At 51.0% G+C, this 15,510-nt stretch overlaps 1 protein-coding gene across 5 annotated transcripts in view; it reads right to left on the reverse strand.

Moving 5' to 3' along the window:
- Positions 1-2,067: 2,067 nt before the first annotated feature.
- The window catches only part of EXTL3 (exostosin like glycosyltransferase 3), a 114,628-nt gene continuing 101,185 nt past the window's right edge, over positions 2,068-15,510 (reverse strand). For all 5 annotated transcript variants that reach the window (XM_033054669.1, XM_033054671.1, XM_033054667.1 and 2 more), the window contains 4 exons: positions 8,054-8,181; positions 4,006-4,150; positions 3,452-3,580; positions 2,068-2,822 (listed from right to left, as the gene is read on the reverse strand). In XM_033054669.1, coding sequence (XP_032910560.1) covers positions 2,613-2,822; positions 3,452-3,580; positions 4,006-4,150; positions 8,054-8,181 — 612 coding nt within the window. In that variant the 3' untranslated portion in view covers positions 2,068-2,612. The remainder of the gene's footprint in view (positions 2,823-3,451; positions 3,581-4,005; positions 4,151-8,053; positions 8,182-15,510) is intronic.

Here is a 15,510-nt window from a genome sequence, read left to right on the forward strand (position 1 = left end):
AGCCCTGCTCCCCCAGGCTCTCACTGCAATTCCCGGTGGTTTTTGGAAAGCCTGAGGGCAATGCCCGTGCCTGATAAAGTGCAGGGCGTGCTCTGGGAGGGCTGGGCTGTACTTGAGCCATGGCACTGCTGTAACGAACCCCTGCTAATGAGGGGGGAATTAACACCGTGGAAAAGGAGCTGAGGGCCCCTGGGAATGCTGGAGCTGACACAGCTCCTGACAAGTGCCACATTTCCACTTCAGCAGGGCACAGAATCCTGCCAGGTGTTCCTGGGGCATTTTGAGGATTCTGTGACACGTGCTGCATTTTGGGCATTGATGTTAAAGCAAAAAGGGAATGGAGAGGGGGGAGGAAAACATAAGAGAAGATTCCTTGATCTGTGTTTTGCTGTGGTCAGTGCTGCTGGTGAAGGCAGAGCCATGGGCTCTGCTGGGAACAGGCTGCTCCTTCCCCCCCTTCCCACAGAGAAGTGTCAGTGCTGACAGGAAAACCTGGGAGAGGAGTTGGGAGAGGCCCCAAACATGGTGCAGGAGGAGCATGGGCAGGGCTGAGCTTGGGAATGAGCCCAGGAGCTGCTGCTGGACCATCCAGGAAAAGCAGGGACATCGAGGTGACCACACAAGTGTCACCTTCACGCTGATCCAGCAAGAGCTCCAGGCTGCTCACAAACACTGGGATGTGCTGAGGGAGAACACATGAGGTGAGCCCTTCCCTCCTGTGCCAGGAGCACCCCCAGCCCTGGCTGTGCTGCAGGAGGATCTTCCCTAAGCCCCAAACACACTCCTGTCTTTAGAGGATCAGCAGGACAAGGTGGGAAAAGACACAGCCAGCAGGGGAACAGCACCAGGGCAGAGCTGGAGCCTGGAGGGACCACCCAGGCCAAGCCTGCCCCTCTGCAGGGCTCAGGGTGGGGAGCAGAGCAGAGCAGTGCAAAGGGCTCCTCACCAGGGGACACCTGAGAGGCCTCAGTAGTAGGCACAGGGCAAGAGAAGCCAGGATCTGGTGGGTGGGAAGGGCTGTGCCCTGGGAGGGAGGATGGGGACAGCAGTGGGGACAGGAGCTGCCCTGATCTGCACCCAAACACCTCCAGCCCGGCCTTGCTACAATCCCCTGGGATGGGCTGAAGGTCCAGAGGGGGAAATGGGGTGGGGAGAGGGAAAAGAAAAGAAAACAAAATAGTGCCTCAGGCAGCAAATCTAAAACACTTTCATTTTAAATAACAATAATTATCATTAAAAAGAATGGCTGCCCTTGGCTGGCAAAGGGGCAGAGCCAGTGGCCAGTGAGCCAATCCTCAGTGTACAATCCATGGGAGTGTCCTGGCAGGAGCCATGGGATCCCATTCCCTGTGTGTGTCCTTGCAGGAGCCATGGGATCCCATTCCCTGTGTGTGTTCTCTCAGGAGCCATGGGATCCCATTCCCTGTGTGTGTTCCCAGGAGTCATGGGATCCCATTCCCTGTGTGTGTCACTGCAGGAGCCATGGGATCCCATTCCCTGTGTGTGTTCTCAGGAGCCATGGGATCCCATTCCCTGTGTGTGTTCTCTCAGGAGCCATGGGATCCCATTCCCTGTGTGTGTCACTGCAGGAGCCATGGGATCCCATTCCCTGTGTGTGTTCTCTCAGGAGCCATGGGATCCCATTCCCTGTGTGTGTTCTCTCAGGAGCTCTGGGATCCCATTCCCTGTGTGTGTCCTTACAGGAGCTCTGGGATCCCATTCCCTGTGTGTGTTCTCCCAGGAGCCATGGGATCCCATTCCCTGTGTGTGTCCTTGCAGGAGCCATGGGATCCCATTCCCTGTGTGTGTCCTTGCAGGAGCCATGGGATCCCATTCCCTGTGTGTGTCACTGCAGGAGCCATGGGATCCCATTCCCTGTGTGTGTCATTGCAGGAGCCATGGGATCCCATTCCCTGTGTGTGTCACTGCAGGAGCCATGGGATCCCATTCCCTGTGTGTGTCCTTACAGGAGCTCTGGGATCCCATTCCCTGTGTGTGTTCTCCCAGGAGCCATGGGATCCCATTCCCTGTGTGTGTTCCCAGGAGCCATGGGATCCCATTCCCTGTGTGTGATCTCCCAGGAGCCATGGGATCCCATTCCCTGTGTGTGTTCCCAGGAGCCATGGGATCCCATTCCCTGTGTGTGTTCCCAGGAGCCATGGGATCCCATTCCTGTGTGTGTTCTCTCAGGAGCCATGGGATCCCATTCCCTGTGTGTGTTCCCAGGAGCCATGGGATCCCATTCCCTGTGTGTGTTCTCTCAGGAGCCATGGGATCCCATTCCCTGTGTGTGTTCTCTCAGGAGCCATGGGATCCCATTCCCTGTGTGTGTCCTTGCAGGAGCCATGGGATCCCATTCCTGTGTGTGTCCTTGCAGGAGCCATGGGATCCCATTCCCTGTGTGTGTCCTCCCAGCAGCCATGGGATCCCATTCCCTGTGTGTGTTCCCAGGAGCCATGGGATCCCATTCCCTGTGTGGAGGAGCCCTGTGGGAGCTCAGGGAAGGAGGGAAGTGCCCATCCCAATGCAGAGTGAGGCCAGAGTCCAGATCACACACCTCAGCACTCACAGCCCATCCACAGCCCTGTCCCAGCCTCCCTCCTGTGCCAGCCCTAGATGAACTTGAAGCACTTGGTCTTGTCGTGGGGCAGGCGGGTTTTGAAGAGCACGGAGTCCACGCGGAACTGGGTGTAGAGCAGGGGCATGTACCCGTACACCTTCACAAAGAAGTTGATGCACTTGTGCCGCTCGTGGAAGTGCGAATCGTCGTGGGACAGCGCCTGGGGACAGCCGGGGCAGCGGAAGGTCCAGCGGGATGTCACCTGCCAGGACACACAGGGGTGTCAGTGCCACTGCCCACACAGCCCAGCACTGCACACAGATGGAATCAGGATGGGCTGAGGTGGGTGGGAGCTCAAAGCTCATCCAGTGCCACCCCTTCCACTGTCCCAGGTTGATCCAGCCTGGCCTTGGACACCTCCAGGGATCCAGGAACAGCCACAGCTTCTCTGGGCAACCTCAGCCCACCCTCACAGCCAAGAATTCCTTCCCAAACCCCATCCATCCCTGCCCTGTGGCAGTGGGAGCCATTCCCTGTGTCCTGTCCCTCCATTCCCTGTGTCCTGTCCCTCCATTCCTTGTCCCCAGTCCCTCTCCAGCCCTCCTGCAAGGGGCTCTGAGCTCTCCCTGGATCCTTCTCTTTTCCAGGGGATCCCCCCAGCTCTCCCAGCCTGGCTCCAGAGCAGAAATCATCTCTGCCATGGGCAGGGAACCTTTCACCAGGCAGGGAATTCAGTCTGGTCTAGCCCTGTAATGTCAAACCTCAATTTGCTCTGTGGCAGGGATTTGGCCGATTCCAAAGTCTGAGCTTCCCACCAGAGCAGGATTTCCCTGGAGCAGACACCCCTCACTTCCAGCAGTGCCAGCCCTGGGCCATCCCTGGCTGCCTTACCTTGATGGGAGGTTTCCTGGTCAGGTGGGACACCAGGAAGTTCATGGCAATGTCCTCACAGTTGATGTACTCGTCCACCATGTCCCGGATGGCCTGGGGCATCACGTAGGAGTACAGGTACGCGTAGTACTGCAACAGGGACAGCACAGCAAAGTCCCCCAGCTGCTCCACAGGGCACAGCAGCACATTTGGGACATTTGGGATGTGTCTGACTCAAAACTCAAGGATCCCACTGGAGACATTCCCCATAATGGAGTTAATCCCGAGATGTGCTGTAGCCACAGCAGCAGCACCAGCCTCTCCTGGAACCTCAGAAATCCAGGAATGGGGATCCCAGCCCCTTCAGATCCTGCTCCCTGCTGCTGTGGATGCAGCCAGGCAGGAATAACCCCTGGATATCCTTCCCAGTGCACTCAGCACCGTGTTTCAGTCTGGAGAAAGCGAGGGGACAGCAGCACAGAGCTCCCACATTTGTCCTTAACAAACCACAACCCCCCAAAAGTGCAGCCTGGGGTGGCTGTGAGCAGCAAGGGGCAGCTCTGGGGAGGTCTCACCTTGTGGAAGAAGGCAGCACCAGTGAGCACCATGGAGAGCTCGCAGGAGTAGTTGGAGTTGTAGAGCCAGGACTGGTGGGGGATGTCCCAGGCGTGGTAGCGCCCCGGGAAGCCCACGATGCGATCCCTGGCCTCTCTCCACACCCTGCAAACACAAACTGCCCATGAGACACACACCTGGGAGCCCAAGGCACGCAGGGGCTGCACATGAAGGAGTTTGGTAACTGCTCATCCAAGGGCAAAAAGGAAAACACTGTTAAAATGTGTTCTTGTCCTACAGCACAGCTGTGCACAGGGAATGGGCTCCTGATCCATAAATCAGGGATTTTGTAGCTCATAAGGGCTGCTCTGGAGGTTTAAAAAAACAAAAAAAAAGCTAAAGCCAGACCAGCTTGGCCTCTTCCCCAAATCCCTGGGGCTTTCCATGTCCCAGCAGCATTAACCTCCCTTAAGCAAAGCTCCAAGACCAGGCTGGATGGGGCTTGGAGCACCCTGGGATGGTGACAGAAAATCTCCCTGCCCATGGCCAGCTCCTCACCCCAAACTGCAGCTTCCAGGGCTCTGGGCACACAGGAAAAGCCTCCAGGGCCCTGAGTGCCTCCCTCACCCCAGCACAGGCTCACAGAGCAGCCTTGGGAATGAAATCCTGAATTTGGCATGTGGAGTGTGGGATTGCTCAATGCTCTGCTCTCATCTGCAGCTCAGGCTCTGCACAGAAATCCCCCAGGAGAGCTGCAGCCCTGGCAGCAATAATTAAGGAAAAAGTCAGTGCCTGATGCCTGAACCAAATGCAGCTTCCACAGGCAGGGGTGCTGCCTTCCCTTGGATCTCCAGTGCTCCCTCCCTGCAGCTCAGTGCCCGAGCTGTGACTCCAGACTGATGAGAGAACTCCCCTGTGGACACAGAGGGCACAAAACTGGGCAGAAAGTGCCATTTTTGGGTTTTTTCCCTCATTTGGATGTGAGTTTCTCCCACAAGCCCTGTTCTGGCAGAGCTACAGGAGGAGAGCAGTGAGGAGACTGAGATTCTCTGAGTTTTCCTCACACTTATAGAGCACAGAGGGGTTTGTTGTTTATTCCTCCACTCCAATTACAGTAATTTCACCATTATAAACCGCATGTTACACTACAGAGTGTGATAAAAGGTCTCTGTTCTATCACCATCTGTTGAGGGTGGGGCAGTGATCCTGATCTCCATGGGAGATATTCTGCTAATGGGCATCCATTGAAACCAGGCAGGGCATTGTTCTTTATCTTTTCACAACCCATCCTTCCTCCAGCCAGGCATTTTCTGCTCATGGCCATTGAGTCCCACTGTGGCACTGATAAAATTACTGCATCCCATTGGGAGTTGCTCCAGCCAGGGGGAAGAGCCCAACATTTCTTACCAAGATAAAAACAGAGGTTTTGGGACACTAAGGGAGCCCCTTTCTCCACTGGGTTTGGAGTTTGTTTCTTTGTAGTGCTGAATTTCTATTTTAATTTCCCTAGGAAAGAACTGTTATTCCTAATTCCCATATCTTTGCCTGAGAGCCCCTTGATTTCAAAATTATAATAATTTGGAGGGAGGGGGTTTCCATTCTCCATTTCAAAGAGAAGCTCCTGCCTTTCTCAGCAGACACCTGTCCTCCAAACTAAAACAGCAACTTTTCATTCTTTGTCCATATATAAGCCACACCTGATTATAAGCCGCACTTTGGGTTCTGACCAAATTTTAGTGAAAATGGTGCGGCTTATAATCGTGAAATTACTCCAAAATAATCCCAAGGAATCAACACCACCAGCAGCTTCCTTGGCTCCCCCCAGCCCTTGTTTGCTGCAGCTCCTCTCAATTGTGATTGTTTAGAAAAGCTGCAAGTTCAAACCACTTATTCCCTTTCACTTCTCCCCCATCTTTGCTTTCCTATGAACATGAACCTTTTTCCTTCCCAGCTCAGCCACAAAAATCAGGATTTCTCTGAGAATCCTTCTGGGGGTGCTCACAGAGCTCCCTCCTGAGTGGCAAACTGAGCAAAACTGTGCTTTTGGCCCCAAGAATCAAAGCCTGGAGCGAAGTTTTGACAAAGCACAGTTGTTGTGGGCAGAGGTTCACTCCAGTCAGGGGAATGTGTTAACACAGGGAGGTTTGTGGGAACAGGGTGTCTGCAAGCAGGGATGTGAGTGAGAGTAACACAGGGCACTCAGAACCTTCACTTGATGCTCTCCAGGGCTGATCAGCAAAACCTCAGCCAGGGGAAGGAAAACAGAGACCAGAAAGGGAGAAAACAGAGAACAGAAAGGGGAGAAAACAGAGACCAAAAGGGGAGAAAGAGACCAAAAAAGGGCAGAAAACAGAGACCAGAAAAGAGAAAAAACAGAGACCAGAAAAGGGGAGAAAACAGAGACAAAAAGGAGAGAAAACAGAGACAAAAATAGGAGAAAACAGAGACCTAAAAGGGGAGAAAGAGACCAAAAAAGGGGAGAAAACAGAGACCAGAAAAGAGAAAAAACAGAGACCAGAAAAGAGAAAAACAGAGACCTAAAAGGGGAGAAAGAGACCAAAAATTAGAGAAAACAGAGACCAGAAAAGGGAGAAAACAGAGACCAGAAAGGGGAGAAAACAGAAACCAAGAAGGGGAGAAAATAGAGACCAAAAGAGGAGAAAACAGAGACCAAAAGGGGATAAACCAGCCCAGTTTGGATAAAGATCCTGGGATGGGGCAGGGAAGGGAGGCCAGGAATCCTGACGCCTCCTCCTGCACTTTAATCCCTCTCACACCTCATTTCTCATCTCTCTGAGGGAGCCTGCTGGGTCTGCAGGCATTTTGTGCCTTTGAATCCCCCTCCCAAGCAGGGTTTGGTCCCCAGGATGGCAGCCCCTGCTCCTGGCACAAACCTCCCCCAGCAGGAGCCCCCTTCATTCCTGTGAGCAGGAAAATTTGGCCAGGGAAAAGGCAGAGGTTCCTCAGAGAGATTTCAAAATGCAAGGTTTAAATTAAAACCTTTGGATGGATTAAAGTATATTAAGCCACTCATGCATGAAATGGAGGTGTAAGCTTGAGTTTTAAGTAAGTTTGAGAAAGTAACAATATGTTTTAAGTGCCTTAAGAAGTAAAAGCCTTTAAAGAATTTAGTGTGACAAATCTCAATGAGAGCTCCAAAACAGTTTTAGACATAATAAAAATGTAGTAAGAATATTGCTTACATTTTTCAGACAGAACAGATAGGCCACATGCATAGATTATAGGAAAAGGTTTGTATTAAAAAACAGAATTTTCATAGGTTTAGAAGAAATGTTTCAGATTTGTGTTTTTAACTCACTGGGTAATTTGTAAATAAATCAGTGTATTGGAGTGAGAGCTCTCTCTTCCTCCACCATCATCACCATCACTAGCACCACATGAGGAAGGAGAAGAGGAAGAAAAAGAAGAAAAGAGCAGGGAGCACCTGCACCAGCAGCCTCTGCTCAGGACTCTGTCCTAGGCTGCAATTTCAGCCCTCTCAGGAGCTGCTTCTGCTTCTAATCAGGACTTTTCTTCTAATCAGGACTTTTCTTCTAATCAGGACTTTTCTATTGGGACTCTGTGCCAAAAGCTTTTAGCACAGACTTTAACACTTGGGACTCTGACTTTTGAGACTGATGTGCCTTTACAACTAACAACTTTATAACAACTTGTCTTAGGATACAACACAGGATGTGCCCAAAAGTTTGGATTGTCACCATCTGTTAAACCAGGTGGGGCAGTGATCCTTGTCTCTGTGGGGATATCTCCTGTTAATGGGTCAGCTGTTAAACCAGGTGGGGCAGTGTTCTTTATCTTTTCACAACCCATCCTTCCTCCAGGAGATATCTCCTGTTAATGGTCCAGTGCATGACTGATAAAATTCCATCATCCCATGGGGAGATGCTGCACCCAGGGGGAGGAGCCCAAGCCTTTCCTACTGAGATTTGGAACATCAGGGCACCTTTTACCCACTGGATTTCAACCAGGACACAAGTGCTGAGCTGTTCAGAAGCCACAACCCCTGACAGTGGCAGCAGGAGGAGCAGCAGGGCAGGCAGAGCTCACCTGAAGCCGAACATGATCTCGTCGTGGCGCAGGTGGGCGTCGTCGTCGATGGACAGGATGGCCTCGGTGTCGATCTCGTCCCAGGGCAGGAAGCGATTGTTCAGGCTGTTCTTCTCTGTACGTACCACCTGTGGGGTGGGAGGGGTGCTTATGGGGCTGCAGGGCCCAGCTTTGGGGTTTAGGGTTTGGGGTTTGGGGGTTTGGGGCTGTGCTGCCCCACAAAGCTCGGCTCGCCCCAGCAGTTCTGCTCGCCCCCAGCCATGCACCTGTAAAATCCCTGCTGAGTTTTTCCCTCCTCCAAGAGTCACAGAATAGAATCAGAGAGTTGGAAGGAACACACCAGGATTACTGATCCAACCCCAGCCCTGCACAGACACCCCAACAATCCCACCCTGTGCACCCCTGAGAGCGTTGTACAAACACCCCCAGAGCTCTGGCAGCTTTGGGAATGTCACCATCCAGTGCCCAAACTCCCTGCAGGGAAGAACCTTTTCCTGACACCCAGCCTAACCCTCCCCTGGCACAGTTTCACACCATTCCTGACAGCCCCATCCACCCTGGATCCTTTCCCCTCTCCTACACTTTCAGCCTCCCCTGGCTGATCCAAAGCCATTCCCTCCATCCCACATTTCCCACCCCATTAAACCCCCCCAGTTGTTTCCCTGCCTCTGCTCTGAACAATCTCCATTTAAAAATTAAGCCCAGCCTGGTGAAGAGACCAAAGCATCACAGCAACAGAACTCCATCAGATAAGATTACATCTGATCCCACAGAAGAGCCCACACTGAAACCATTAACAGTGGAAATATTTGTATGGGGATGTTTGTGACAGATGGGACGATTAAATTCCCATGGAAAGCCAGTCTTGGAGCTTTCATCTGCTGATAGCTCTGGGGGGATGGAATATTGGGCAGGAATTTCACTGAAGAGCCATCAAAAGCACCAACAGCTTACAGCAGGTGAGCAAACTGGGCTATGGAAAAGCTGAGCCAGCAGAATTCCCACCCCAGGAGCTCTGGTTTCATCAGGACATGGAAAAAGCAGGGACACTGTCAGCACAGGAATGTCTGATCATCATCCTTCCCAAGGTGGAGAAGCACCACAAAACTCAGCTCAGTGTTTGGCTTGGCTGAAGGGTGACCCAGAGCCCAGGGGAGTCTCCTGTGCCTGGGAACTGCTGGAAAAGAGGGTGCAGGAATCAGGGTGGGAATGGGGGAGGAGGGAAGGAGGAGGAGGCAACTCCACACTCTGTGTTCAGCTCAGGGGTCCTTGGATGTGCTGGAGTGAGTCCAGCCTGGAGAGGAGAAGGATCCAGGGAGAGCTCAGAGCCCCTTCCAGAGCCTAAAATGTCTCCAAACATCCAACAGACCAAATATTTCTCCTTCTAGAAAATCAGTTCCAGGTCATTCAGCTCCACACCATGGGATTGGTTTGACTCCAGGAGCACAGAACCCATGACATCCATCTCATCCATTTTTGTTGTTCACAGACAAATAGATCTTAAAAAACCTGAGAAGAAACTGAACCAGAGCATAAATCCAGAGCCTGCCCAGCAATAATGTCCTTTTACCAATACTTTAAAATACATTTTTATACATAAACACAAAAAAACACAGCAAAATCAATACCTTCCAGCAAGCTCCTTGCTGGTGAGGCTTCACACTTAAGCTTTAAATGAAGTGTCACATATGATTTGATGGTGGAAACATGAGCAATGCCCGTGCCCTTGGAGAAGTTTTGACAGCTCAGCTCAGAGCTGGATTGATTCCTGAGCAAAGAGCAAACTCTGCAAGAAACCCTGAGCCTCACTGCTCATGTCAGGGGAAAAAAAAGCCTGAAGGATGCCCTGAGGAGAGCTGGATAATTTGGGGAGACAGTGAAGGAGCTCTCAGATCTGTCTCCATCTTTGCCAAAGGTCAGAAATTCTGCCCAGGTGGGCTGGGGGAGCAGAGCAGGGTGGGGTGGGGACATTCCCTTTGTTTTATTAAAGAACAGGGAGGGCTCAGATCCTCCCCAAAGGAGCTCCCTGATCATGGGTGGCAGTCAGAGCAGGTCTGGAGCTTGGCCCCACTGTCCTCAAGGAGTGGCACAGCTGGGGGGTGATGATCTTCATCCCACATTTCACATCCTCATTCCCAGCTGAGCACGTCACTCCCCATCCTCCTCTCCTGCTGCCAAGGCTTCTCCAGCTCTCCCACGTTCACTGGGAAAGGAATCAATTAAAAATCAGCCAATCCAGGCTTAACAGAGGTCAGGGAGGGCTCTGCTGGAGGACTTTGGGAGATGGCAAACTCTAGGAAAAGGGAACAACGAGTTCCAAGTATCTCTGAAGCCACCCTGTCACATACATTTCATTTCAACTCCCAGTTTGGCCAAATCCAGGCAGGTTTTGATTAAGAAAGTTGCCCAGATCAGAACCTGAGACCCACAGACTGAGATCCCTCCACAGGCACAAGTGCTGGGATTATTCACAAAACTCCTTGGAAGGAGAGGAGGGTGTGCAGGCCCATGAACAGAATAAATCACAATAAATCCTTTATTACCACAGCTGACTCCATTCCCACTCTCCAGCCAAGGTGTGAGATCAGACTGGCACTTGATGCTCTGTAACCAGAGATGGGCATGAGGAACACAAAACTCTGCCTGGTCCCACCAGACCCATCCTCCTGGCAGCTGGGTTGTTTTTTGGAAGTGAAGCTGTTTGCACTGAGCCAAGAATAAATGTGGGATGGCAGACAGGGACAAAGCACATGGCCTCAGGCTGGGGAAGGAGGAATTTCCTCATGGGAAGGGTGGCTGGGCATTGGAAGGGGTTGGAGTGCCCATCCCTGGATGTGACACTGGGCTGGGGACAAGGTGTGGATTGGGCACAGGTTGGACTGGATGGCTCTGAAGGATTTTTCCAACCTGAGTGATTCTGTGACTCTCTGGCTGCAGCAGCAATTCTGGCACTGGGGAACCACACACCTGAGGCTCCCTTTGGTGACTCTGATCTGTCCCTGAGCTCATTTCATTTCCCAGAAGCCAGAGCTGCCACCCAAACCCCTGCAGCCATTCCCAGGTGATGCCATCACAGCCAATCCCTGAGTCTGACCACAGGCACATTTTAAACTCCATTTTCTCAGTGTTTTATCACTGTTCTGGGCAGGCTGAGCTGCTCCACAAAAGCTGGCAGGATCACTGTGGCTCTCAGCCCAGACCTGAGATCAGCTTGGCTGCCCCCACCAAGGACAACCCTGGTGGTGCTGTTTGGAGATTTCCAAGAGCAGCCTCACACCCAGCGCTGCTGTCCTGCCCTGCTCACACAGAATCCTTTCCCTCCTGCCAACCTCAACTCCCACCATGAGGAAACCCTCAGAGGACAGAAACCCATCTGGCCAGCATCCTGCTTTCCCAAGCCAGAAGCACAGATCCAGGCCTCTGGCTCAGCCAGGATTTCTTCATTTTGTGAGAAATAAAATAATCATACAACACAAGGCTCCTCCCAGCACATTGCCAGGGCAGGGAGGAGATGCTGGCATCCCACCAGAGCCATGCCCTTGGGATGATGCCTTTCCTCCCCAAAAACATTCTTTTTTTTCCCAAAAGCTTGAGGAAATGAGTCTGGCACAACACAGGACTCCAAGGTGTTTGTGGCAGCTTCACTTTGACACTGTGAGCAGGGTGTCCAAGCTCCTTCCAGACACAGAAGAACAAAAAAAAACCAGATGGATGCTCTTTTGGCAGTGTTTGTGATAATAAATGGTTAAAAAAACTTTAGCAGCTGCACAAAAAGCAGCTTTGAGGTGTTTGTTTGGACAAGGATAATTGGGTGTTAACACATCCATCAATAAATGGGAATGGCTAGGACCTCAGCTCCTAAAACAACCCAGTCAGCACATCCTGGATCCTCCTGCATCCAGGGGATGTCTCCTCTCCTGGCTGGTGCCTCCCCACCCCTCCTCACCATTCCCAGCTTTGTTCCAGGACTGAATAAATCCCAGGATGGAACTGTGAGGGATAGCAGTCCTCACCCATCCCACAGAAATCCTCTGGAATCCTTGTTGGACTTGATGGCACCAAAAATATCCATTTATCTGAGCATCCATCCCAGAGCTGCCCCTTGCAGCAGGATGTTTCCTCGCTCATGCACTGCCTGAGGAGCTGTCCCTGCTTTTCACAGAGCTTTCCTTCCCCTGGCAATTCCTCACCTCCTTGTTTTCCCTTTAATCCTGCCTTGTAGAGATGGATCAGGAAGTTGCTGTTATCCCTTTTCTCATGTATTAATTATCCCCTGCTCCTTCCTCTTCACCTTGAGAGAGCCCCAGCCCCTCCCTCACACCCTGAACCTCCAGCTTTGCTGCCTCCGACTCAGAGCATTGTTAAAATCTGAATTTAAAGGATTTACAGACTATTTTAAGACTCCTCTCCAGAGGTATGAGAAGGGCATTGAGTTCCAAAGCCATCCAGAGGCAGTGCACGCTGAATGTAAATTGGTAAAACAGATGCATTTTAAAAACACGTGTAATTAAATAATGCAACATAAAACCCAGCATAAATTATCCCCTGCTGGGAACAAAACCACACAGGAAGATACCATGGAAAGGCTTTTGAAAAACTGATGCTGTGTCCATGCACAGAGAATGTACAAACACTTGGTCTCCCTTTAAACTCCTCAGCTGAGATCAGTGGATTGCTCATCTCTGAGAGGAGAAAACAGCTTGGGATACAAATAAATCTGATTATTTATTCATTTTCATACAGGAGCAGCTGTCACATCTTCCCAGAGAAACCAAAGGAGAGGGATGCTCCTTTTAACATTAAAGGGCTGCAGATTCTTATTTTTATTCTCTGTGTGCTGCTGTGAGTGGCTGTGCAATTAGAGATGCACACGGAGCTGGTTGTCCAATTAGATTTATTCTACAATTAATTGTAATTATTTGGCTCCAAGAAGGTCCCTGGGATAACACACTGTCATGTTCCAATACTTCCACTGCTGCAGCTCATTCCCTTCTCAACTTCCTCAAATTCCTGTGTGTGCTTTTCATGAAAGCTCACAGGGGAAAAACTGCAGAGTGCAAAGCTCCTGATCCAACCTCCACTGGCAGGTCTGGGATCACCAGCCAGATTCACAAGCTGCTGTTTGCTGTGAAGCCAAGAAAAGTCATTTCAAGAAGAAAGAGAGTTTTGATACTGGTAAATCAAACTTTTTGTTTGGTGGGGTTTGTTTTTGGGTTTTTTTTCCAGTGGACTAGGCAATTCCCAGATGCCAGAGCTGAAAGAGCCCAGGGAGAAGCTGGAAGGCAGCAGGAGTGTCCCCAGCACAATCAGGGCATCCATACACAGATCAGGCAATTTTCCAACCCTGATCTTCATCCTCTGTGCCTCTTCTTCCTCTCCTTGGCTGCTGTAGTGGCAATTCTAACAGCAAAATGTTCTGATGAAATGGGGACACCTTCCTCACACTGCCTGCACCAAACCCACTTTGCTAACATCAGGTCAAACACAGAGATGCCATTTGTTGAGAAAAGAACACACAGAGACAGAAAGAGGGCAGGCAGCAGCTTCTGACCCCATCCAAAAGGTGCCTGGAGCTCAGGGATGAGGAATTCCAACCCCTTGTGAGGAGGAAAAACTTGCAGGAGTTTGGCTGAGGCAGCTGCAGACCCCTGAGGAGCACATCAGGTGGGAGTGATCACTGCTCTGAACCAGCTCCCAACTCCTGCATCTGTTCTGGGAATCACAGGGAATCACTGCACCAGGCAGGGCAGAGCTGTACAAGGAACTGACTGGGAAAGCTTGGCCTTATTTTGGCAAAAATATTCATTTTCCTTGCCTGTTTCATTTTCCCAGTGGAGCACTCAGAGCTGTGTCAGGCCAGGTACAAACTCCTTGGAACAGCCACACAAGAGCCCAAGAACCACTCACAGACTGCAACACCCCAGCCTGATTTCAATAACCAAGCAAAACCCCAAAATTTCTGCAGTATGAAAGCCCAGATCTCCCTCAGCCCATCACCAGCTAATTCCTGCATTTCTGATTTCCCTGGGAAAGGCACAGTGCCAGTGCTGAGAAGTCTGGCAGCTCAGGGTGGATCTGAGAGGGGCTGTCACATCTCATCTGTGAGACAGGAGGTGGAGAAGTCCAGGAGCAGCCCTGAGCTCTCCTCCCCTTGCCAAGCCTTCAGAGCTGTGCAGCACCAGGTCATGGCTTGGGAGGAAACCCAGCAACTCCATCCTGGAGACACAGAGAGGAGCAAAGAGCTGGAAATGCAAGGGCTGTGATCCCAGGGGATTATTGGAAATTCCTCCTTTCTGCTCACTAAGTGAGGCAGAGCTTTATCTTTCCACACTTTGCTCTTTGGCTGATGGCCCAGCTGCTTTAATTACCCCAGGCTTTCCTCAGTGCAAATCCTCTGTGCTGCTGTGCAATTCCTTCTTCAGCAGGCTCTGATCTGTCAGCCAGGATTTCCAGCACAGCAGGAAAACAAAACACCTGGCAGAGCAGGTGCCATTATTTGTCATTTTGTTCACTCTTTGGAATACACCACACCCAAGGATGTTTCCAGCATTTAAAAGCTGCTCTGACCCATCCTACAAGAGCTTTTGTATCTGAGGGCACCCAAATGAACATCACAGCCCAACAAAGGGAGGAGGGAATTGGAGTCAGGCTGTAACTCACTGAGCAGCTACTAAAAATCCTGGAATATAAACTGTGATACAGGCAGAGCCAAGAAGCCATGGAGTTTGCAGCAGGTTATTGTTTGGATGGGAAGAGGACAGTGGATTTATTCATGTTTATGTGGCAGGGAGCAGCAGCCATAAAGCACTCAGGCACATAAACTCACTTTTGGCTTCCAGGTTGATTCCAGACCAGAATCCTTCTGGGGACTTCTGGGATGAGAGCTCCTTTATGGGATGCCAGAAGACAAGAGCTGTCCCAGCACCCACACCACAATCCCCAAATTGGAATTTTATCCTCATTGTTGCTGTTGTTCCATGAGCACAACTCACTGAAAAGTGCAATTTCCATCAGCTCCAGCAGCACAGGATGGGGCTGGGATGTCCTCCTGAATGTGGCCAAATAAAAAGGAATCTTCCCCAAACACACAATTTTCCCTCCAGGTGGCAGAGCCAGCCAGGGACAGATCCCAGATGGGTTTCTGAGGAATTTCCTTTTGCTCCTAGACTTCAATTTCTGGGTTCTAATTGCTGGAATCTTTTTTTAATCCCAAATCCTGCTTTACCTGGTCCATGTCTCACACCCATCATTCCACCCAGAGCAGCAGAGAACTGCAGCCATGGGCAATGTCATGTCCTTCAAAACTTGATTTATCCCAAGGCTTTTAATTGCTTCAACAAAATCCAGGAGGAAAAAATGCTTCCATCAATAATTACTGCCAAACACATGGTTGGGATGAATCCAGACTGCCAGAACCACCTCCCACAAGCCACAGTATGGGCTGGGAATTAAGGACC

The sequence above is a fragment of the Catharus ustulatus genome, chromosome 3 (genome assembly GCF_009819885.2).
Source record: "Catharus ustulatus isolate bCatUst1 chromosome 3, bCatUst1.pri.v2, whole genome shotgun sequence".
Taxonomy (NCBI): Eukaryota; Metazoa; Chordata; class Aves; order Passeriformes; family Turdidae; genus Catharus; species Catharus ustulatus.